We start from the raw sequence: 22,806 nt of genomic DNA, 5'->3' as shown, positions 1-22,806 counted from the left end.
CCTGGCAAAACGGGCTCCTGGGCCATGGTAATACAAACATATCATATCATAGCATATATTTTAAAAGTTTCAGTCATCTATTCAAGGAGCAGAAACAATACCACATGACTTAAGGAGACCAGTCACACGCTACAAATATACAGTAGACGAGCCTTCTCTGTCTGATCATGGCTCCCTCTAGTGGCTGGTCCCAGCAGTGATGACAACTTTCTAGTTACTCACAGTTGGGCTAGCTGCTTTAGAGGCTTACGCTTTTGGTGTTGAAGGTCCTGATCTGGATCTCCACTGGTGCCCTTGCTGTCTGTAAGAGGATGCAGCCATAATTTGTTACAAAATGGCACCCCAGATGGGACTTGATTCATTACAAATAGCTAGTAGTATTTAGCGGAAGCAAAGAGTTTGTGAGCAACCATTGTTAGGGTACCAGAGACCACCCATACAGGCCGCATCCTTAGACATTCCTCTGTCCTGGGGCTGTGACACTTTTTCCCTTCTTGTTTTAATGTTCATCTCATCACCATTGTAGCATGCATTTTGCTTAATGTCATAATACATCTTTGAGTTCAGCATCAGGAAAAGCTGTGGTTAGATATGTCTAGGCAAGTTGTGTATGTGACATGTGACCATCACAAAGCACATGTGTAACTTAACATATATTGCGGGGGTGTTAAGAGCTTCTCAGTGTGGAAAGGTGACAGACATGGGACAGAGAGGAAGGTTCATCTGCCCATAGGTCAAGATCAGTTCATGAATCAGTTGCTAATAAAAGAAAAAAGGGTGAATTCACGAGTATTACTTGAAATAAATACTTTTGACCAACTCTATCTGGTATATTCTTGAAGGACTTTCAGAAGCTGATCCCTGATCCAGCAAAACACTTAAGCATGTGCTTAACATTCAGCACATGAGGAGTCCAATGGGACTCTAAATTAAGCATATGCTTAAGCATCTTGCTGGATTAGGGCTTTATAAACCAATACCTATGAGAAGGTCAATACCCTACAATGTGTCTGTATCTGCTGCAAAACAGGCTGGAGAAAGGCAAGGTGTTGCTTCCTGATTTTTTCTTATAATATTAACTTCTCCATCTATGCTCACTCATATACTGGCAGCCCAAGTCAGAGTTCTGTCATTGGATAGCCATAGAGGAGGAGTTGGTCACTGATACAAAGGCAGAGAATAGCATTTGGTACAGAAGGGTCCACTTAGGGGAAGTCCCCCAGAACATCAGAGTGGTAAGACTTCCTACCCATTGACCTTTCTTTTCACTGAGAACTGGGTTAATTCAGTTTCCACCACAAAGTTCTCCAAGGAACTTAGATTTTCAGGGACAGATTATTCAAAAGTGATCTCCCCACCACAATTTGAGGGTACAAATAATTGCAAGGACAGTTTTGCACCTGCAATTATTTGCAGGCACAGTTTAGGTTATTTAGACTCTGATCAGAGGTGAACCTTAACCAGGCTTCCTTTTTTCCACCAACAATTATGCAAATAAAAATAATTACAAGTGCAATTGCTCAGGTACATATAATTGCAGGTGAGGTTTGAGTCTTGATTCAACAAAACACTTAAAACGTACTTAAGTCCCATTGACTTCAATAGGACTTAAGATACAGCCTTCAAGTTAAGCATGTGCTTAAGTGCTTTGCTGAATTAGGGCCCAAGTCCTTTAGTTGTTTAAAGTGCCTGATTTGCGGACACAGTCTGGTACTTATATAACCTAAACTGTGCCTGAAAATAACTGAGTGTCAAAAAGAGAAGTTAATGTGTTTAAAAATCTAGCCCTTAGGTGCCTAAGTATACTATTATACCTATAAATCAGCCACTTAGACACAGAAATTATTGAAATGCATCTGAAAAATTGAACTCACAATTGTTTGTGCTTATATAAGTCCACAAGTATTTACTAATGTAATATAAAAAGACCAACACATCACTTCAGAGCAAGCCAGGCACTGAATATAGGTTATTCAAAATGTCATAGATATTACAGATAATAGGAAAACTGCATAATTCCCCTGGAATCTTTCCTCCTATATTAGACCAAAATGGGAAAGAAAGCAAAAAACAGACATAGCGAGAATGGGATTCAATAATGTTTAGCAAAACAAAATGATCTATTTCTTCTCCAGCTAATAATAAGAACTCAGTACAAACTGGTTCCCAAGCACCTACATATTCCAGCTCATCTGAGATCCTTAACCCACCTGCTTATTTGAAGTTTGCTGGAGAGAATTTTCATTTAAGGGCAAATTGATTCATACCTCCTCTGTGGTCCCATTCCTGCAAAGTTTTAAGAGCTCCACAGGGGCTTCGTTTCAGTCCTGCAGAGTTTAGAAGCTCCACATAACTAAGACTTATGGCTCTGAAGGCAGATGGAACAGCTGGATTTACAGAGCTGGACTGTGAGACTCTGGGTATGTGCTGTGGAACAGAGGAGTCTGAGCCAGCGATGAGTGGTGCCCCAAACCCAAACCCCACCTCTCTGACTTTTACCTCCACCACCAAAGTATCCTAACCTCCTGGACAGTTCTACTTAGGAATTCTGTGAGTAACTCCAGGGAAGAGAACCGGTTAATAACCTAGAGGTTGGGTAACAGGAGTTTCAGTAAATCAAGGTTTAGCCTGTACTGCTAGAAAGAGGTGTGAGTTCACAGAGTGTGCACTAGAAGTTACAGCCTCATTTGCCTGATGCCTGCTGTCCTGGCCCTTCCTTCACAATTCTTCAGTGCCCCCCAGACACAAGTGATCTATGGCAGATCTGCTGACAGCTGGGAGGCCACTTTTAACATGTAAATGGAAAGAGCAGAACACCCTGTCCTTCGAGTGGCATGGTTTCCCTTTGTTCAGCGGATAGCTGACCTCTCCAAGCTGGCACAGTGCATGGAAGGCAAGTGTTATAAATACGAACAAACCGAGGAACCCTTTATGGAAGCCTCAAAAAGCCTGCAACCTTGATGTGTTGTTTAGTGACAGGTGTCTCATTAGCAAGAAAAACAAATATACATTACAGCTTAATTTCTCCCTCTCTCCTACTATCTCTGACAGCATTCCCTGAGTAAAGAAGCCACAGGACTGGGTTGCAATGAATATAAAGGGAATGGAGACTGTCGGACACAGGCAGATCCTATGGGTCTCTCTAGGACTCTGTCTAACACGCTTGTGCTTTTAGGAGCACCTAAAAGGGTCACAGAAGGGACTGCTTACTACACTACAGCAATGAGCAACAGTTACTGCACAGCATGGGTTCTCCTATTAGCGGCTATTACGCTTTCACTTTCTTCTGTTTATTTTTCTCTCTTTTCTCTTCTCTTCAGACTTGATTATCAAAAAACAGGGCCAGGATCACTGGTGAGGTGTGTCTCCTTTAGACAACCAACACCTGTGCAATCCAGCTCAATTGGAGTTGCCAACCCTCCAGGAGTGGCCTGGAGTCTCCAGGAATTAAAGATGAATTGTTAATTAAAGATTATATCATGTGATGAAATCTCCGGGAATACAGCCAACCAAAATTTGCAACCCTAGGCTCAATAGCTGGTTTAACTGCCTTGGAGGATCACCCCAGTGCACAGGTGATTCTGCAGTGACATTGAGCCACTGTACAGTCTGTTATGCATAACCCTTCTCCGCTGCCAGTATTATGGGAAAAGGAAGTGTGGTCAAAGGAAAGAGGCCATGGCTAAAATGCCCCCAAGCCGTACCTGTTCTTGGCTGTGGTTTCAGCTCCTTGCAACCAGCTTCAGCTCCTTTGCAACCAGCATAAGACAGAGCAGCGGTCAGGAAGGGGGACCAACCCTGCACAGAAGCCACGAGGAAAGCACATGTGAGCTTAAGCCACCTTTCCACTCCATCCCCTCGGCTATGCTCTGTGTCGTTCATCCCTACCCCAGCCTTTGGCCCATACAGCCTGATTCTTCCCTGTTTTTGCACCTTGTTTAGTCATTTCCTCCTCTGCAAAGAAATGAGCGTAAAACACGACCACTGCTCTGAGCGAGTGGAGAATGCTGACTGGTAATGTTTTATGTTCACCTCGCACTCATATTGCACATGTATAAACGGTAATACAAGGCGCACGGCAGAGGAGACTCAGGACCAGTGAATATTGAACTTAGTTGCCCTTCCTACTCCTTTACATTGTAACCTCTCTGAATTTAGGTGAACTGCTCCTGGATTCAGCATGAACTGAGCTGGAAATCAGATTTTGGCTTCAATGATATCACACACACACACACACACAAACCCACTAGAAGAACATTGTTAAGACTGCAAAGTCAAGCACTCAAAAGCTAGGAAATGCCAGAATGAAAGTTACCTCTGCAATCTTAACTCAGTATGCCACCTCACTGCCAAATTTCAAGTCCCTGCTCCAAATCGGGGAGGAGAGGGGGAGCATTTTAAAAAGAAGTCTCAATAATTTTTTAACATACACAAGACAACATATTTTCCCATAGTCTCTTTCTCCGAAAAGCTGAACCATTTTGGCTGAAATTTTCAAAACCCATTCAGCCTGAGGCAGACACCCAGCATGGAAAATTTCAGCAGAAACGGTTACAGTTTGGCAAAGTTATAAACAGCTGTAAACAAGATCTTAGCATGTGAAGTGTTAAGCGGGTTTTGCTTCCAGTTCTGCCTCTTATATATGCTACAATGGGGCTGCTCCAATAGTACACAGCAGCCCAAAAGCCAGCACACACCAACAGGGAGGATGGCTCCAGTCTTGCCAGCACCAAACATTCAAAAATAATGGCCAAAAATCATGATTTTTTAGAAGTCCAGGCGAAGGAGGGAGAGCCAGGTTAACAGAGAAGGGAAACTCAAGAGCAGAAAATCCTTTTTGTTCCCCCTGTAAAGTGAAGAAGAGCCCTAAGCTTGTCCAGATCATCAGCAAAATGAAATCGAAATGCCCTTTGATGAATCAGGTCACCCCAACACTTCACTGCGCTTGCCAAAATGTGCCCAGTGCATTCAACCAATAACATGTTCCTGGGCTGCTCAAGTCACAGCACAATGTCAATTTCAAAAGGCAGCACAGAAGCCGGTGCACTGGGAGGGGAAAGGAAATGAGAGGAGAAAAGTAGCCCAGTGATGCCAATATTGAAGCTGCTAGGCCCAGATCTGCCGCTGGTGTAATTCAGCAGAGCTCCCATTGAAGGGCTATGCTGATTTACATCACTAAGTTAAAACCATACATTCAGATAAAAATCAGAACCTGGAGTGCTGGGGGTGCTGCCGCACCCCTGGCTTGACGTGGTTTCCATCATATACAGGGTTTATAGTTGGGTTCAATGGCTCTGAGCACCCCCACCATAGAAATTGTTCCAGCACCCCTGATTTCAGAACCCTGTGACTTACCCTGGAGTTTTCATTGCAAATGAACATGCCAGTTAGATAATGCTGGTCATAGAAACTAGGGATGGGGATGACTCATTAGATCATCCAGTCCATCTCCAAACCTGTTAGTGCAGGATTGTTCCACGCAGTTTAGTTCCTAGAGTTTGGTCGAGTCTAGTTTTAAAAGTTCCTGGGGCTCTGGGCCAAAACAAAACACTAAATCCACCCCACCCCCCTGCTTTGAAGAGACAAGTTTAGGGTTAAATTTTCAAAAGAGCTCTGCCCCCTCTTCTTTTTGGAGTGCTCAGCCCCCAGAATTGGGGCCAGATTTTCAACAGAGCTCAGCATCAACTACTGGGACACTTCTGACCAGTTTTTGAAAACTGTTCTTTGGAAAGTTTGGCCACCAGTGGCTATCCCCACTAGTTCTGTAACAGGCCAAACCAAAAACCTAGTTCTAAACACTCACCTCTTTCAGGGGTTTTGAAATCTGGATCCAGATTTCTCTATCTAAATTGCTTATATGTCCCCCATTACTGTCTAGTATCTGAACACCTGACAATCTTTAATGTATTTATCCTCACAGCACCCTGTGAGATAGGACAGTGCTATTGAAGGAACTGAGGCACAGAGAAGGTCATCCAGGAAGACTATGGCAGAGCAGGGGCTTGAACCTAGGTCTCCCAAATGCTAGGCTCATTCCCTAACCTCTGAAATATGCTACCTCTGCTGGTGGCTATTGGTGCAATTCCATTGAAGTCAATGGAGCTGTGCTAATTTTCATCAGCAGAGAATCTGGCCCCTATGGCCAGTGCCTGTGTGTAAAGTGATGAGCCAAAGCAGAATGACTTGATGGTTAAATCATACGACACTGTCACTACCGCCAGGTAATTTAAATGAACAGAGCTAAGTAAATCAAAGAAGTAAATTGTGCACTCCTAGACATAGCAAGAAGCGATCTGGAAGGGTTTTCATGGGATGAACAGAGTTTGTTCAGAGCCAGATGTTAGCCACCCTAAATAAATGAATTGCCTCCTCTTGCTCTCAGCTACCAAATAAACAAAATATGGTCAGAAACCTTTCTTGGAATTAGACTAGCTTTGAACTTGTTCTGCATGGCATTGAATTTAATGTGATATGGTCGGAGGAGGCCTATTGGGCATTCAAAGGACCTGTGGCTCCCGGCAGAGGAGGATAGTACAAGCACGGATGATGTGTCAATGAAACCTCCCCAGGTCTGGATTAGCCAAAGAGTCAAAAGTCTAGATGCTTGCCTGAGGATCTTTTCCAAACTATCCAAACTCATCCATCTGCCAAAAGAAGGCGTAATTCATGTGTGCCTGAAAAGCTGATGCCCGGAGAGCTGGGAGGCATAATCTTTGCACCCATTCCCACCTCTGCACGAGCCTGGAGTGGTCACACACTGTAAGTGTGACACTGTAGGGATGCGGCATGTACACCATAGGTCAACGCACCAGACCTGGTGCAGACTGCTCCTCGTCTAGCAAGGATAATCTTTGCAGACAGCAGCACATGGGCTGAGGAAGTGGGGAGAAGTCTGAACACAGGTATGCGCACAGACTGTGCTGTATGACTGGTCCCTTGAACTGGGCCCTATGGCCAGACGTCTCATAAGAAGGGTCTTTCCTGGGAGATTTCCAGATCCATTTTTTTTCAGTTTCTCCTGCCCCAATTTAGCATGAGGTGGCAGGGTGCAAGTCTCTTGCTGTACTTTACTGCATGGAAGGGGTGACCAGGAGTCCCAGTTAAGATTTTCATCATACTGTGTGAAGGGGGAAGTATTTCTATGTGAGGGATCCAGTGATATTGACTGAGCAATGACAAAGTACAGAGCATCATCTCAGCATCACAGCAGGGAGCAGTGCTGCCACTCAAGGTTTTTTGGGATAGCCACCCTGTCCTGACTTAGGGGTAGTACCCTGCTCTCATGGGACACCTCCAGTTTTGGCAAGGATATCCCTTGAAGTATATCCCATTTGGGTGGGACACTGAAACAAGCCCAGAGTATCTGCTTAGGGTAAGCAGATGCAGCCACCCCAATCGTGTGACATGTTGACAGCTCTGGAGGACAAGATTTCTCAAGTAACAATTTTGCTTATTAAATGCCTGTGCAGTAAGGACCCTATCTGGTCTAATGCATAGAGCAAGAGAGAGGCAGGGAGGGCCTCTGGGTAGAGCTGGGTGAAATTTTTCTGATAAAACTTTGTTTTGCCAAAAAAAAAAAAAAATGCAGTCAGGTCAACCAAAACACTTCATGACTTCGTGCTAAATTTGCCAAATTGTCTCAATTAAAAAAAAATTCAGGAAAAAACTAAGACGTTTCATTTTGACATTTTCTAAGTGGAATGGTTCAGGTTTTTGATTTGGAATGTCTGAGCATTTCAAAATTTACCTCCAGCTTATTCACTTTTTCTAAAGGGTAAAAATAGTCAAAAACTAAATGAAATGTTTCATTTTGGGTCAAACAAAAGATTTTTTTCCCCCTACTTCTTTGGTTCACTGAAAAAAATCAGAATTTTTCAGTTTTGGGTCTGCCCCAAATACATTTATTTAAATTTTTCAGTTCAGCCAGTGAACTGAGACAACAGTTTTTCACACGGCTTCTCTTCTTGGCTCTCCCACTACAATTTTTGTGCGACTCTGGACAAATCCCTTCCCTTTTCTGTGCATCAGTTTCCCCATTAGTAAATGGGAGCCAGCAGGTGTTGTGAAGCTTAAATAATTCAAGTGTACAAAGTGCCTCCAGCTGCCAGATGGAAGTTGCAAATATCTCAAGCCCTATATAACAGCAAATTTGATGGGCCTGATTCTTCACTGCCTTGCACTTGTCATCACTGACACTAGTGCAAAGTGCTTCGACTGGGAGCCTTTAACATTCAGCTTGCGCAGGGCTAAATGACGCAAGGGAGGGTGCAAGACAGTGGAGACTCAAGCTGAAAAATTGCCTTTTAAATGAGAATGTTTTTCTCAGTTTCCCATAAGCTATCAATGGTTTTCTAAGGCTTCTGTGCTAATAATAGTAAGAATCTGGGAGTTATTACAAACCATGACCTTGTTTGACTATCTAGCGTTCCTGTAATGAGGCCAGCTTGTGGCAAAAGGTACATTTTCTGAATACACCTATGTTGGAAAACATACAAGGTCTTAGAGGCTTGTAACGAGATTAGCTAAGGCAGAACTTTAAATCCGAAAGCCTCAGAAAAAAACCAGCCAGATTCCTTGGAGCCATTTGTATCTGATGTAGCTGGAGAGCTCATTTGCACTGCTGACCAGCCAGGGAAATGAAGGGGAGCATGTCAGTGTGGAGTGGGGGGAAGCTGAGAGAATTTACACTCCAAACTCCTTCGTAATAGCCACACGGTGAGAAGAGACACAACTTGTGTTCATGTATTACACTTTTCCAGCAGGCGCCCTGCCCTGTATGTCTGCAGGGCTGGGGGAAAGGGGGATGAGAAGTCTGGCCTCTTTAGATTCCAGAGCATGGATCTCAAACTCAAATCACCATGAGGGCCAAATGAGGACTAGTACATTGGCCCGAGGGCCGCATCACTGACACACATCCCTCCTGCTAGGCCCCGCCCCTGCCCCGCCTCTTCCCACCCCTTCCCTGCCCCCATTCCAACCCCTTCTTCAAAGTCCCCACCTCAACTCCGCCCCCTCCCTGCCCCTATTCCAACCCCTTCAACCAAGAGAGGATTTCACCCAGAAAAAATACTCTAAACTACACCAAAAAGCACAAAAAGCACTCTAGTGGGTTGGGGCCCAGCAAACACCCTTATTCCCCACTCGTCTCCTCCCTCGGGTCCCTGTCTTCTTTTGTGAATTGTTCCATGAAGATTTGGTGCCAGTTACGATGGTGATTTTAGTGATGTGGACACCTATTCAGAAGGACCTGGACCAGAGACCTAGCACCTCATTTCACATGGGTCCCTGCCCTGGACAGCCTTCAGATGGAAGGCTGGTATGATGGTTACCAGAGCAAGGATGGTGGTTTAATCTCTGTAACACAGCATGTAAAATGATGGCACCAGGTACTTATCTGACTTCCAATACTATAGTATCTGAGGACTTCACTGAGGCAGGGCAGTACTGTTATCCCCATTGTACAGATGGGGAACAGAGAGACAGACTATGTGACTTAGCCACTGGACTTGCCTTCTGCTTCTGTCTGTATTGCTTTACCAATACCCTGAGCCATCCAGCTTACCTGAAACAAACTTTTTTGGAAGTTCAAACCAGTTAGCTTAACTTTTTCATTTTTGCATTGCGCTCTTTGTCCTGTTTCCAGCTGGGCATGGAAGTAGAAGAGTTAAAATAATAGAGGTCAGGTCAAATTAGAAAATTTCAAGGAGACTGTGAATATCTCAAAGGTCACAGGGCCATTTATATTCAGGATTTTTGATTTGACTCAATGTAGAGACGAGGACTAGAGCCAAACTTCCACAAAAGTTCAGGGGTGTTGGGATCCAAGGTTTTGGTACAGGTCCATCTCTACAAAATACCAAGGAAAAGTTTGTTCTGCTGACAAACTCCACCTCCAGAAAGACGTTGATTCCACCAATCCAAACTAGTAGATAGGCGTCCAGAGATTTAGCTGGGCACATTTAAAAAAAAAATCACAAAAAATGACCATCACAAATGGCACTAAATGGTCCCATGGCCTAGCTGACACGCTCAGTGGAAAGGTTAAGAAATGAATGGACCATTGACAATGGCACTGCTACAGAAGGTCCCTCCATGGAGGCACACTTGCGAGAAAAGCTTGCCCTGCTGCTACTCATGCTGTGTGTGTGTGTATTATACATTATTCATTCTCCAGAGCTAATAATCGAGCACCTTTCACTAGAATTAAAGTCATTTAAAAACTGTAAAAGAGAATGGGGTTGCGTCTATTTTTAAACAGCTCAGAAAGTTGTTCTGGAAGAGAAACAACTTAAAAATAGCTCAAGAAATATGAAAGTGGACCACTCTCCAAAGATCTGTGACCTACTGAAATAAAAGGAGAGCAGGCTTTGGGAACCTGATTTTGACAAGTGAAGGCACACGAATTCCAGCGAGTGTTTCATTTTATGATGCAGTTTGATTTATGTGTGCTTTAAAACACATGCTGTTACTGATGGGGGTTTACACAGCATCATAAATGGATATGGTTTGTTAAAGACAAACAAACAACCTGTTCCATACCCCGAGGAGCTTACAAACCAAGTTCTAATTTTACAGCCTAAGTATCCAGTGAATGATCACTTTAATGTGTCTAGTCAGCTAGGAGTTTCATCAGCTAGGAGAGGAGTCTTGCAGCTCCTTCTAAAAACAGCCAGGTTTGTGCTAGTATATGGTTCAGTAGGAAGGTAATGTCAGAGGTGCAGGCCTGTCACAAAGAATACCTGGTATTCATTCAGCTCCGTGAAGCTTCAGGTTTGGGATGCCAAGTTCCAGGCAAATTTTGGTTGTATGGGGGGTAGGAAATAGCGAGGAGGCTTTTAAGATAACAAGGGCCTCTACCTTCTAGGTCTTTGCATTTGCTAACCAACACCTTGAATTTCACCTGACAGGCACTACGGAGCCAGTGCAGGGAGAGGATCCTGGGTCGCTCAGAAGAGAGGAAGTTCACCAGATGGAGCTTCTAGGTGGATTCCAAGTTTAGCCTCATGTGGACCCTATTGCTGTAGAGCAGCCAAAAGGCTACAAAGGCATGGATGGTTGAGGTGAGATCTGTATCTAATAGGAAGTGACACAGTCTCTACCACTGTAAGGGAAGGAGTGCTGTGTGGGTGACCAAAGCAATCTGTGAGTCTAGGAACCTGGGAGCAGTGGGGAGTCTAGTAAGAACAAGAGTTGTAAACCCCTCTCTGATGCCCAGTTGAACTGTATTTCACCAGGCCCTTAAAACACTTCTCCCTGCAGATCAGCATCACCACCATCTTGTCTGGGTTGAGCTCCAGCCAGCTGGCTTTATTCCAGCTCCCAATTACTGCCAGACACCGGGGGGAGTCTGTCAGCAGTGCTCTCTGGGTCAGAGGAGAGGAAGACACAAAGAGGGGGCATCAGCAACCCACAGCTTCTCACGCTGTCTCTCTCAGTAGCTTCATGTAGCTGGAAGAGAAAAGGGGTACCAGGACTAAGCCCTGAGGGATCCCACAACTCAGAGTCCCTGGGGAGAAGGAGCAGTCAGCCAGCTTCACCTGCTGGCAAGGAAGAGAAAGGGATGAGGGGAACCACTCTACAGTGATTCCACCTACCCTTGCTGGATTGTGTAGCTGTGTGAGCAACACCTGGTGATCAACAGCCTCCCAGAAGTTGAGGAGGATCAGCAAAGACATCCGGCCTCTGTCCAATGTCCTGATGAGATCACTGACCTCTGCCCAAAGCTCCCAGCTGCTGGACACAAAGTGTGGTCAGTAAGACCAGCCGCTCATATTGTTTGACATCAGAATGCTTTAGCCACATCTCAATAATGCCTGGGTCTGGATGCATGTTAACTACTCTGGGTGTCAGAAATGGCATGGTCAGTTTCCATTTGTTCCAGGATCACAGGTACATAGAGACAGGAAGGACCAAGCTCTACCAATGACCACGGATCGCTGTGGAGATTGGAGGAAACTGAACAAGTCAGGTGTGGGGCCTATCTGAACCTCAGTGATGATCCTTGCTTAATACCCCAGAAGAAGAAGAAAACTCCCAAGGTCCTCACTTGTCTCCACTCCCTGGAGACTGGGGAGATGGAATTCTTCTTTGCAGTGTCAATGAGAATCACTATCATGAAACATTTAACTGCATTTATATTCCAAGACTGATTGATCAATCCCTTGATCTAAAGCCTAACTACTGTGATATCTAGGCATGAACCACACAGTACTGAGAAAGAAAGATACCACTTAGTGTCCCATCAACTGTCTATTTTTTAAAGTCCTAATAAGGTGGATTGTGCCTTGATGCCCCATGTACCCTTTCCCTTGATAAAGCCTGCCTGCCTGCATTCCTAATCTCATTCTCCTCCACTCCCTCTCCCTCGCTCAGATGATGCAGAGTGCCAGCAAGTCCCTCAATGGTGTCATATCTGTCCTTTTTATTCATTGCAGGGTTTATTTTTAGCCTGAAACAACTGCTTCCTAAAAATGGAGTTCCTAATGACACAGGAGCTGGGCAGAGCTATGTAAGGTATCCAGGGCTTGGCCTTGCAGCTTCTCCTGTCTGTCTCTTTGTCTTCAGCCCAGGACTGCAAAGTTTGCTGCTTCCCACTGGCCTGGATTGATCATTAGGAAGGCAGAGGAAACATACACTCAGTTCAAACTTCACCCTGAGACTCTGGTTTCTGCTGGCTCTTTTTCCTTCCCTTCTCAGATATATAAGAAAAGACACCCCACACTATCTCCCAATGAAGATAGCTTGCTGGCTACTGGCAGGTTCTTACCTGTTCTTCTGCTGCAGGGCTGAAGAGGGACTGGACTTCCCCACCTACGATGGGAAGGATCGGGTGTTTGACCTGAACGAGAAGAACTACAAGCAGGCCCTGAAGAAGTATGATGTTCTCTGCCTACTCTTCCATGAGCCTGTGGGCTCTGATAAAGTCTCTCAGAAGCAGTTCCAGATGACAGAGATGGTACTGGAGGTAAGTGCTGGTGCATGTTTGGCTGCACAGCTGTTTCAGCCAGGGTTTACTACTGCTGTGCAGTTTGGGGTCATCTGGACTAGCCAGGGGAAAAGACTCATAAGGTTCAGGTGGGACAGATCCCCAAAGTATTGGGTGTTGAATTCAGCTGAAACCCTTCGGTCTGGAAATCTCATGAGAATAGGCTTTCAGGTGCTGCTGTTAGAATTTCTGCATCCATCCAAAACCAAGAACCCTTTTTCCACAGAAACAACAGAAACCAAGATGACTGAGCTTTTCCAACTCTCTGGAAAGAGTTGAGGCTCCAGTTTGAATGCTGGGCAAATGTTCAGGTTACTTCGTATTTTATCCAAGCTGTTTTGCCTGCCCATATTTTGGACTTGAACCCAATTTTCTAGCCCACTAGGAGGGCTCAGCAGAGAGCCCTTACTGAACAGTGTTGCAAAGACAATACTTGGCTGCCTTTTTAAAAAAGCTCTCAGTCCCTGCCAATGCTTAATCCTTTGTGCTCCCCTGACATTCAGTTGCCTGCTTGGAGTCTTTCTGTAGCTCCTTATTAGTTTCTTCAATATAACCATCCATTTCCGAGAATGTGTGATTAATTACCCAGCGAGGAGAGGTTCTAATGAACTGATCCTTTGCAAAGGGAAATACAGTAAAAATTACATGGTAGATTTGTAGCACTGGTTCCTGGTCATAAAGGCACCTGAAAGCTACTGGGTCACATTGGGGAGGGGGGCACTTGAATTTAAGGAGGCGGGGAAGTGTCTTTAGATATTCATTTTCCACCTTGGTTGAGGAGGCTCCCCCCAATCTCAGCTCGGAAAAAGTAAGGAGTGAAGAAGGGACAGTTACACTTTGCTTCCCAGATCTGGGGTTTAAATGTGTTGCATCCTAATAGCATGGCAATTGAAAGCTAGAAAAATATACCCACTGGGGGTTCACTATCCTGACAGCATGTTAATCCAGATTCAGAATGTACCCATACAATTTAACAATGAAGGTGACAGAAAAACCAAGGAAATTATATTCACCCATCAAAACACGATTACTTGCCCCGGGGGAAAGAGGAGGTAGAGTTCTTTGCAAAACTGGGTTATCAGCTGGGTAACTTAACTGCAGATCTCTAGCTAAGATGTTTATACTGATGCTATAATTGCATTGTTATTTAATAGGGTAGTTATGTGCTACATAAATGGCAATTGATTACTACATACATATTTATGGAGGCTTGACAGAAGGTATCTATTATATATTACAGGTGTTATTCCCTGCCAAAAATCTGTCCATGATAATCTGTCACTAGCTATCTTATTAAATGTGTATGTGAGAACTTTATTTATTTTTATTTTTTTTGCAAGGGACGGTCCAATGGTTAGGATATAATTAACTTTGGACTCTGGAAACCTGGGTTCAATTCCCGGCTCTGCCACAGACTTCCTGTGTGACCTTGGGCAGGTCACTTAATCTCCCTGTGCCTCAGTTCATCAGCTGTAATATGCAGATAATAGCACTTCAGAGGGGTGTTGTGAAGATAAATACATTAAGGAGTAAGAGGTGTTCAGACACTAGCGTGACGGGGCCATAGAAGTACCACAGATGGATAGAACTATCATTCAAAGTGCTACCAAAATAAAACTCACTTAAAATGTATTCTTAAGAATCTGCCTGTTGGCCTGAATGAAGTGTGTTGGTGAGGTTTGTTTCAGTGCCTAGTGGACGGGTGTCCACAGTACAAAACTGCCCTCACATCTGCCCCCTTTTCTGGCAATCTCCACAGTGAGGCCAATGCAAACTGAATGAGCCATGGAGATTCATATCTCTTCTCGCTCCTAGAGGTGATTTCTGTGGGTCAGGGTTGTGGCACATCGACAGGACAGAATGTACTGCTGCTGCCAATGGACCTTATTCTTTGTCTGTTCATAGAATGTTTTGGTGTCCACAGGTTGATGGGGGCCGGGAGTACACTACTGACATGACATTCACAGTGGAGATGGTTGGAAAGTTTTTGTTCCAACATTTTTCCATCAGAAAATGCCATTTGACGAACCTGAAATTTTTCATGAAATTGGCTCAATTTCAGCAAAATTTCATGTGGAAACAGATTAGAAAAAACATTTTGAAAATGTCAACACTTCCCCTTGTGACCTTTTCAGGATGGAAAGTTTCAATTTTTCATTTCAAAATGGCTTTTTGTTTCAACGTTTTATATAAATAGAATCAAATAAAAACAGGTTGAAGTCAAATGAAACATTCTGGCTTTAGCTAAATAATCCCTCTTCCACCCCGCCCCCCATTTCTATGTGCAAAAAATGTTGGCTTTTTGTCCATATGGGAGATTTTTTTTAAAAAATTGCCAATTTTTTTTTGTAAGATGGAAAATCCATGTTTCAACCTGTGCTAGTTGTCAGTTCCTGGTTGGGGGAAGGTGGGGAAACATGGTTCTCTAGTGGCCCCTGCTGTGGGGCACTCTGAGGCACGAGAACAACTTCTAGTACGATGTTAGGTTTCAGAGTGGTAGCCGTGTTAGTCTGTATCAGCAAAAAGAACAAGGAGTCCTTGTGGCAGCTTAGAGTCTAACACATTTAGTTGGGCACAAGCTTTTGTGGGCTAAAACCCACTTCATCAGATGCATGGAGTGGAAAATACAGTAGGAAGATATATGTTGTGGTGGAGGAGGAGTGTACAGGGAAGGAGATGAGACAGTGGCACCAGGAGGGGGTAGGCAGAGACAGACCCTGCTTCAGAAAAGCAAGTAAGCATCTGATTAAAGTTAAGCACAGGTTTAAGTGCTTTGCTGAAATGTGGCCACAATGAGCAGACTGAAGAGTAATACACTTCCAAGGAAGCCACAGCACAGCCTCACGTACACCTGCAAAGACAGCCGCACAGTCTGATCACATATGTCCTCTCTCTGACACATTCATTTTCAGGGTGGTGAGAAAATGTGCCTTGTGAACAAGCCATTGACTTGTTGGAGGTAAGGGTCTCTGGCCCAAGTGACCAAGATGCTGACAGCCTGGAGTAAAACAATAAGTATATATTAGAGCCGTCACAGGTTGCTTATGTTTTATTAGAAGTGCAAGGGTCAAACTAGCAGTGGTCCTCTCCTCAGCCCCACCCACAACCCAAACCCCACCCACTCAAAGCCCATATGCTCAGATACTATGGTCATGGGCACAACTTAAACAACCAGCTAACAAAGAAGAGTAACGCCATAACTGACAGCGATGGTGCAGTGGGATTGCTCATTGTGTCTTCAGATCCCTCGATGGGGTCCCACGCTGGAGTCTGGAGGGCTCCCTCACTGGGTCTGGGATCTAGAGTCCTTCTCTGGCTTGCAAAAGGAGTGGGCTCCTGTTATCTGGCAACTACTCCTCCTTCCAGGTGCAAGCAGGCAGGCGGTATTCCTCAGCAGCTGCAGTTCCTTGGACCTGCTCCTGCATTTGCTGCCTGGCAGGGAGGAACTATGGCTCCTGCAGCTCCCCCATGGCAGTGGCTCCTGGCGTGGCACCTGATGGGGAAGCAGCAGCTGGAGCTAGGGCTTTTCTGCCAGCCTCAGGCAGCTGCACTTCCGATTTTGTGCCACTCCCTGATTGGTCAGTGGTGCCACTAGGGGCTGGAAGGGGGTGTTGCAAAATGGCAGCAGTGGTGACGGGAGGGGTGTGTGCCAGTGGTATCTAAGCTGTGGCTAAAGGGCTCTTCTCTCCCCTCCCACCCTGTTAACTCGTATTGTTATTGTACAGCACTCACGGTGTGCTACTGTAACAGCCGCCATCTCGGTTGATCCTGGGAATTGAAGCAGAGACCTTCAGAGCTAAAAATATTAGTGTCTACAGCCTAAGCAAAAGAGCAAGGCTGGAACAGACTCCTATCCTCCGTGGACCAGGGCCACAACACTCACTCATCACTGGGTTACACTAGGTCAGGGGCGGGCAAACTTTTTGGCTTGAGGACCATATCGGGTTTCCAAAATTGTATGGAGGGCCAGTTAGGGGAGGCTGTGTCTACCCAAACAGCCAGGCATGGCCCAGCCCCCACCCCCTATTCAACCCCCACCCCTGCTTCTCACCCCCCTGTTCCCTGACAGCTCCCCTGGGACTCCTGCCCCATCCACCACCCCTGCTCCCTGCCCTTTGACTGTCCCAACCCCTATCCACACCCCTGCCCACCACCCACCAACTCCCCTGCCCTCTATCCAACCCTCCCAGCCCCCTTACCATGCCGCCCAGAGCACCGGATCAGGCCGCGACTCTGCAACCGCTCTGCCCAGCCGCACAGAGCATTGCGCTCGAGGCGTGGTGTGCTGAGGCTACAGGGGAGGGGGAACAGCAGGGGAGGGGCCAGGGGCAAGCCTCCTGGGCCAGGAGGGTCCCGCGGGCTGGATGTGGCCCGCAGGACATAGTTTGCCCACCTCTGCACTAGGTGCTTCACAGATAAATCAGCAGAAAAGCTCCCTGAAGATCTCAATCTAAATAGGCAAAGTACAGGAAGAAAGAGGAGCAGAACAATGAAGCTGAGGGGAGAAACATCCCCTCTCCTGCCCTTTCCTTTGGCACTCTCCTTTTCCCCTCAGCATCTCAACCTCACTTCCTCCTGTTTCTCCTTCCCCATTGCCTCCTCTTCTCCTGTGTTTTCACAGTCCCTCTCCCATTTGAGACACCTGCCACTGGATCCATCTCTGCAGCAAACATTGTAAACTGAATCATTCCTCCTTCCAGTGGGACAGCATCCAGCCATAGGGATGATAATAATAATCTGTTGGATTAGGGCTTTGCTTCTGAAATGGGAGGCTTTAGTAAAGGAATTCAGGTTTTCAAATACTGACCAGGGAGGTTGCAATCAGGCATGGACTGCATCCCTGCTTCTTGCCTTTGTTTCTAGCCGTGTAGGCATGTGCAAGATCTTGAATAAAGAGGCTGATCTAGCCCAACCATTTAAAGTACCAAAGCAGCAGCATGCACAGGCTGAAATTTCATGAAGCATTGCCCTAGCACAAACTAGTCTTATTTCAGTTAATAGAAGAGGAACATGCTGCTGCTTCCCATTCCGGAACAGGTCTGGCAGCACACTGGTGTTGTGCCTCTGACAACAGCCAACACAGGCTGCTTTAGAACAATGCCTACGCTCATAACATACTTGGCCAGTTCTGAAATACTAAGGAGGAATAGCCCATCATCTAGAGTAACTGGGGAGATCAGCTCCTGAGATTTAATTCTCTCTTTCCTAGCACATATGGACCAATGTTCTTAGAGATGAAAAGGCAGCTTTTGCATCCAGCACTGGATTAGAACCAACATAGGAGTCAGGTTTAAGGCCCAAATGGGACAAGAGTGTGTGTTTGGATTAGTTTCAGAGTAGCAGCCGTGTTAGTCTGTATCCGTAAAAAGGAGTACTTGTGGCACCTTAGAGACTAACAAATTTGTACAAAACAAGTACTCCTTTTCTTGTTTGGATTAGGTGGCACTGAAATCTCGCCAGCTGTTCTCATGAGATTTGGGGCCAGGACAGTGGAAATTTTGTGAGATCAGCTATTCTCAGGATAGATCTACCAACTTGGGCTGAAATCCCTTGAGAAGAGAGGATTCGTGCGAGAATGCAGATGTATCCGAAATAGAAAATAGGCCTGTCGTAGCCCTGGCTGTGCTCTCACTGCTAGACACTCACCAGGCCTCACACACTGGACCCGTGTGCTTTTAAGCTTGTCTGAGTCTGGGTAGGCTCCAGCACGGTTTCTTTCCTCGGCCTCTGGCACACTTTCTGAACACAGATGGTCTGCTACTCCTTCATGGAAATGGGCTCTGCAGCTCTGTTGCCATAGGCTCCCAGGACTAGTGCTAGACCCTCCAAGCATTCCCAGAATTTAGCCCTCCAACTTTATGGGCATCCCTAGTTTTACAGTTCACCTCTTCAGGGACACGCGACAGTGGAAGCACATAACAGAGGCTTCGCAAAGGGTTCCAAAACCCATTAATTCTCCACATTAGATCGGTATATCTCTTGTGCTATCTAGACAAGTTAACACACACCTGGAAGCATTTCCCTGCCTCAGTTTCCTCACCATTCTTCAGCGTTTTTTGGGCTTAGGTCAAAGTCCTCTAAGGAGTCCAGAATCTGCCCTCCCTTCCCATGACTGCACATGGCTTCTCCAAATCAAGGAGTCTCTCTCTCTCTCACCTCTGCAGCCAGCTTCCTTCTTCCTCAGCTGGTCCTGCAGCTGGAAAGGACCCCTCTGCTCTGCTCCAAAACTTTCCCTTCTGTTCCTGTCTCCAGCCCAAACTTTTCTGTGAATTCTGAGTTTTTAAAAAACTAGCACCACCACCTGGTTTCTTTGTTTGCCTGTTTGTGGATTTTCTACTCTCCAGACCTACCTCTCGTCAGGCCACCTCCCAGACCCATTGTTTGGCCTGAGCACAGTCATTAAGTTTAACAACCTCTTTTTTGTTCTGTAGCTTTGTCCAAATGAGGGAGTGGTCATGATGCTGATACACTGTCAGCCCATATTTGAGTCACTACCCATTGAGGCATTCAGTAATACAGCAATTTCATAAAATTAACCAGAATTCATAAGTTGTACATATATTCCCCAGCTCACCACAAGACCCTTCTGCCTTTGACATGGAAGTTATAGGTGTGACTTCAGCTTTGAATCTGATTCACCCCAGATTTTCAAAGGAGCTAGGGCTTGAGGATCTAGAATTGCCACAGCTATAGTCTAGTATTAGTGCACATAAAACTAACCTCACTCTAGGCAACCACATTGTACATTTGATCTTATCTCCTTGATTGACTGAAAAGGACGTCATCCTTCTTCACTGAAAATGAATATGCTCATGAGATGGGGGCCTCAGTCCAGTACCCAGTGGACAGGTATCCACAGTGCACAAGCCAGGTTAATTAGCACTGATTGGGCTACAGAAATTGAACATGCTTCTAACCCTAAAAGGACAGTTCCTCCACGGCACAGATAAGACATGCGTAGGGCAGGGTGCATGGAGGAAGCTTGCACGGCTGCCTTTACCATACCTGTTCTGGGGATAAAGAGAAGCTTTCAGAGTCCATGGCTGCCAGCCAGTCCAGCAACTTTCATCAGCACTACATTCATGAAGAGGGGGAGGAGAGATCATGCTCCAGTACCCCGGCCCTGGGGGCCAGATGTGCTGCTCTCTATCCACCAGTTACTGCATAGCTGAGAAGGAGCACGGCTGTGTAGTAACACCATCTAGAGCTTTGTGTCTGTACAGCTCAAAGCACTTTTTTTTTTAAAGTGCAGATAAGCATCATTCTCCCCATTTTGCAGTTGCATGAAACGAGGCCCAGAGCAGCCAAGTGACTTGCCCAAGGTCACACAGCAAGTCAGTGGCAGAGTCAGGAATAGAATGCAAGTCTTCCCACACCTTGGTCTATGCCCTACCTACTTGACTATCTTCCCTCTTTAAAAGATAAAGCACCCTTACCAAGTGTCAGCAGGGAGTTTTGCCTAGGTGTGAGGGGTTAGTAATACAAAACTTTATGTTTTGGCCCCATTCCAATTTTTCAAAGAGTGTATGTGCTAAGATCACCCTCTGGTACTCCAGCTGTTCATGGCCAGATGTCATCAAGAAGCCATCAGTGAAAGTTCCTTGTTGGCTAAAGCATTATGAAATTAGAAATGACAGCTGTTTGTTCTGGGAGCAGGGAACTCCTCTCTCCAAGAAAGCTCAACATTCAACTGGTCCTTGGATATAACCAACCCTATGCATCTGCCACATGGAGACACTACAGAGCCCTAAGGGAGAAGGGCTTGGGCTAGTATCCAGACACTATGCAAAGCCAGGGCTGCTACAGAGCCCCAGGTGCTCTTAACACTGGGTAGGCAGCTGCGCTGTTTGCCCATCTGGATAGCAAGCACGCTCTGGGGCTTCCATGCAAGCCCAATAAGCCATATGGCTTGCTTCATCTTTTTATTGTCCTCCCTTATAGAATCTATATAAGATTTGAGGATTGTCATTGTGCCAAAGAAGCCTAAAACGTCTGTTGAGCCAATGTGAAGCGATGGAAACAGCTATAATCATGGTGGAGAGCTCCTTTTGTTCAGAAGATCACCAGGTTCAATCATCACTGGGATTTGCAGTCAGTTACGGTCCAGTTTTTAAGTGCTCAGCCTTTCTGATTTTATGAATTTCACTGGTGTGGTGTACAGGTTAAACACAGACATGTATCTGTCATGCATAGGCAGCAGCTATAAGAGGCTGGGGGAGGCTAAGCCTCCCCCAAGGGGGCAAGAAATGCCAGCTGCAGAGTTCAGATCCAGATGTGAGTTCTCCCAAGTCTAGAGGGGTTTCAGATCCAGGAGTCTGCCTCGGAACCATTTCCGGTATCAACACAAAAACCCAAGTTGTACCTAGCAGGAACAACATGGTCACAGCCCTGCTCAGCACCAGCCAAGCATGGAGAATAGAGCGGGGTAAGTGGCACTGACCAAGGGGATGGTGCGTTATGCAGTAGCCCCTGCCCTGGATGCTGCGGTGCTGGTGGAGGGATTGCGCTCCCTGAGCTCCCACTGAACCAAGGCGACTGCACTGCCCTCAACATGGACCTGTGCCTTAATGATGGAATCAGGCCTGAAGTTTAAAAGGAGACGCTCTTATGCTTAGACAAAGCAAGGCAGAGGAGATGGATGAGAAATGGCCTCATCTCCACTGAATTCTGCCCCCCCCCCCCAAGATCTGGGCCTTCTTGCCTCAGGTTTCAGAGTAGCAGCCGTGTTACTCAGTATCTGCAAAAAACAGGAGTACTTGTGGCACCTTAGAGACTAACCAATTTATTTGAGCATAAGCTTTCGTGAGCTACAGCTCACTTCATCGGATTCAAGCTCAGCAGTTTCTCCTTGGAGTCTGTTCTTGAAGCTTTTCTGTTGCAAAATTGCCACCCTTAAATCTTTTACTGAGTGGCCAGAGAGGTTGAAGTGTTCTTCTACCGGTTTTTGAATGTTATGATTCCTGATGTCAGATTTGTGTCCATTTATTCTTTTGCATAGAGACTGTCCAGTTTGGCCAATGTACATGGCAGAGGGGCATTGCTCACACATGATGGCATATATCACATTGGTAGATGCGCAGGTGAATGAGCCCCTGATGGCGTGGCTAATGCGATTAGGGCCTATGATGGTGTCACTTGAATAAATATGTGGACAGAGTTGGCATCGGGCTTTGTTGCAAGGATAAGTTCCTGGGTTAGTGTTTTTGTTGTGTGGTTGCTGGTGAGTATTTGCTTCAGGTTGGGGAGCTGTCTGTACGTGAGGACTGGTCTGTCTCTCAAGATCTGTGAGTGAGGGATCATTTCTCAGAATAGGTTGTAAATCTTTGATGCGCTGGAGAGGTTTTTAGTTGGGGGCTGAAGGTGACAGCTAGTGGCGTTCTTTGTTATTTTCTTTGTTGGGCCTGTCCTGTAGTAGGTGACTTCTGGGTACTCTTTGGCTCTGTCAATCTGTTTTGTTTTTTTTCCACTTCAGCAGGTGCATATTGTAGTTTTAAGAACATTTGATCGAGATCTTGTAGGTGTTTGCCTCTGTCTGAGGTATTGGAGTAAATGCGGTTGTATCTTAGAGCTTGGCTGTAGACAGTGGATTGTGTGGTGTGTGCTGGATGGAAGCAACAAAGCCCGATGCCAACTCTGTCCACGTATATAGTCAAGTGACACCATCATAGGCCCTAATCACATTGGCCACACCATCAGGGGCTCATTCACCTGCACATCTACCAATGTGATATATGCCATCATGTGCGAGCAATGCCCCTCTGCCATGTACATTGGCCAAACTGGACAGTCTCTATGCAAAAGAATAAATGGACACAAATCTG

General features: G+C 45.7%; 1 protein-coding gene and 1 long non-coding RNA gene across 2 annotated transcripts in view; one reads left to right on the top strand and one right to left on the bottom strand.

Annotated features, from left to right (window-relative positions):
- Nucleotides 1-250: 250 nt before the first annotated feature.
- Nucleotides 251-12,896, bottom strand: LOC142000281 (uncharacterized). Its single transcript, XR_012642206.1, has 3 exons — nucleotides 12,767-12,896; nucleotides 3,705-3,798; nucleotides 251-301 (listed from the first exon to the last, which is right to left on the bottom strand). It is a non-coding gene; the product is annotated as an uncharacterized LOC142000281 (long non-coding RNA).
- CASQ2 (calsequestrin 2) overlaps nucleotides 12,525-22,806 on the top strand; it is a 51,775-nt gene continuing 41,493 nt past the window's right edge. Inside the window, exon 1 of the mRNA XM_074974431.1 lies at nucleotides 12,525-12,964. Coding sequence (XP_074830532.1) covers nucleotides 12,731-12,964 — 234 coding nt within the window. The 5' untranslated portion in view covers nucleotides 12,525-12,730. The remainder of the gene's footprint in view (nucleotides 12,965-22,806) is intronic.

This window comes from Natator depressus, chromosome 1 (assembly GCF_965152275.1).
Source record: "Natator depressus isolate rNatDep1 chromosome 1, rNatDep2.hap1, whole genome shotgun sequence".
Classification (NCBI taxonomy): domain Eukaryota; kingdom Metazoa; phylum Chordata; order Testudines; family Cheloniidae; genus Natator; species Natator depressus.
The sequence above is the reverse complement of the archived record's forward strand: the minus strand, read 5'-3'. Positions and strand labels throughout refer to the sequence as shown.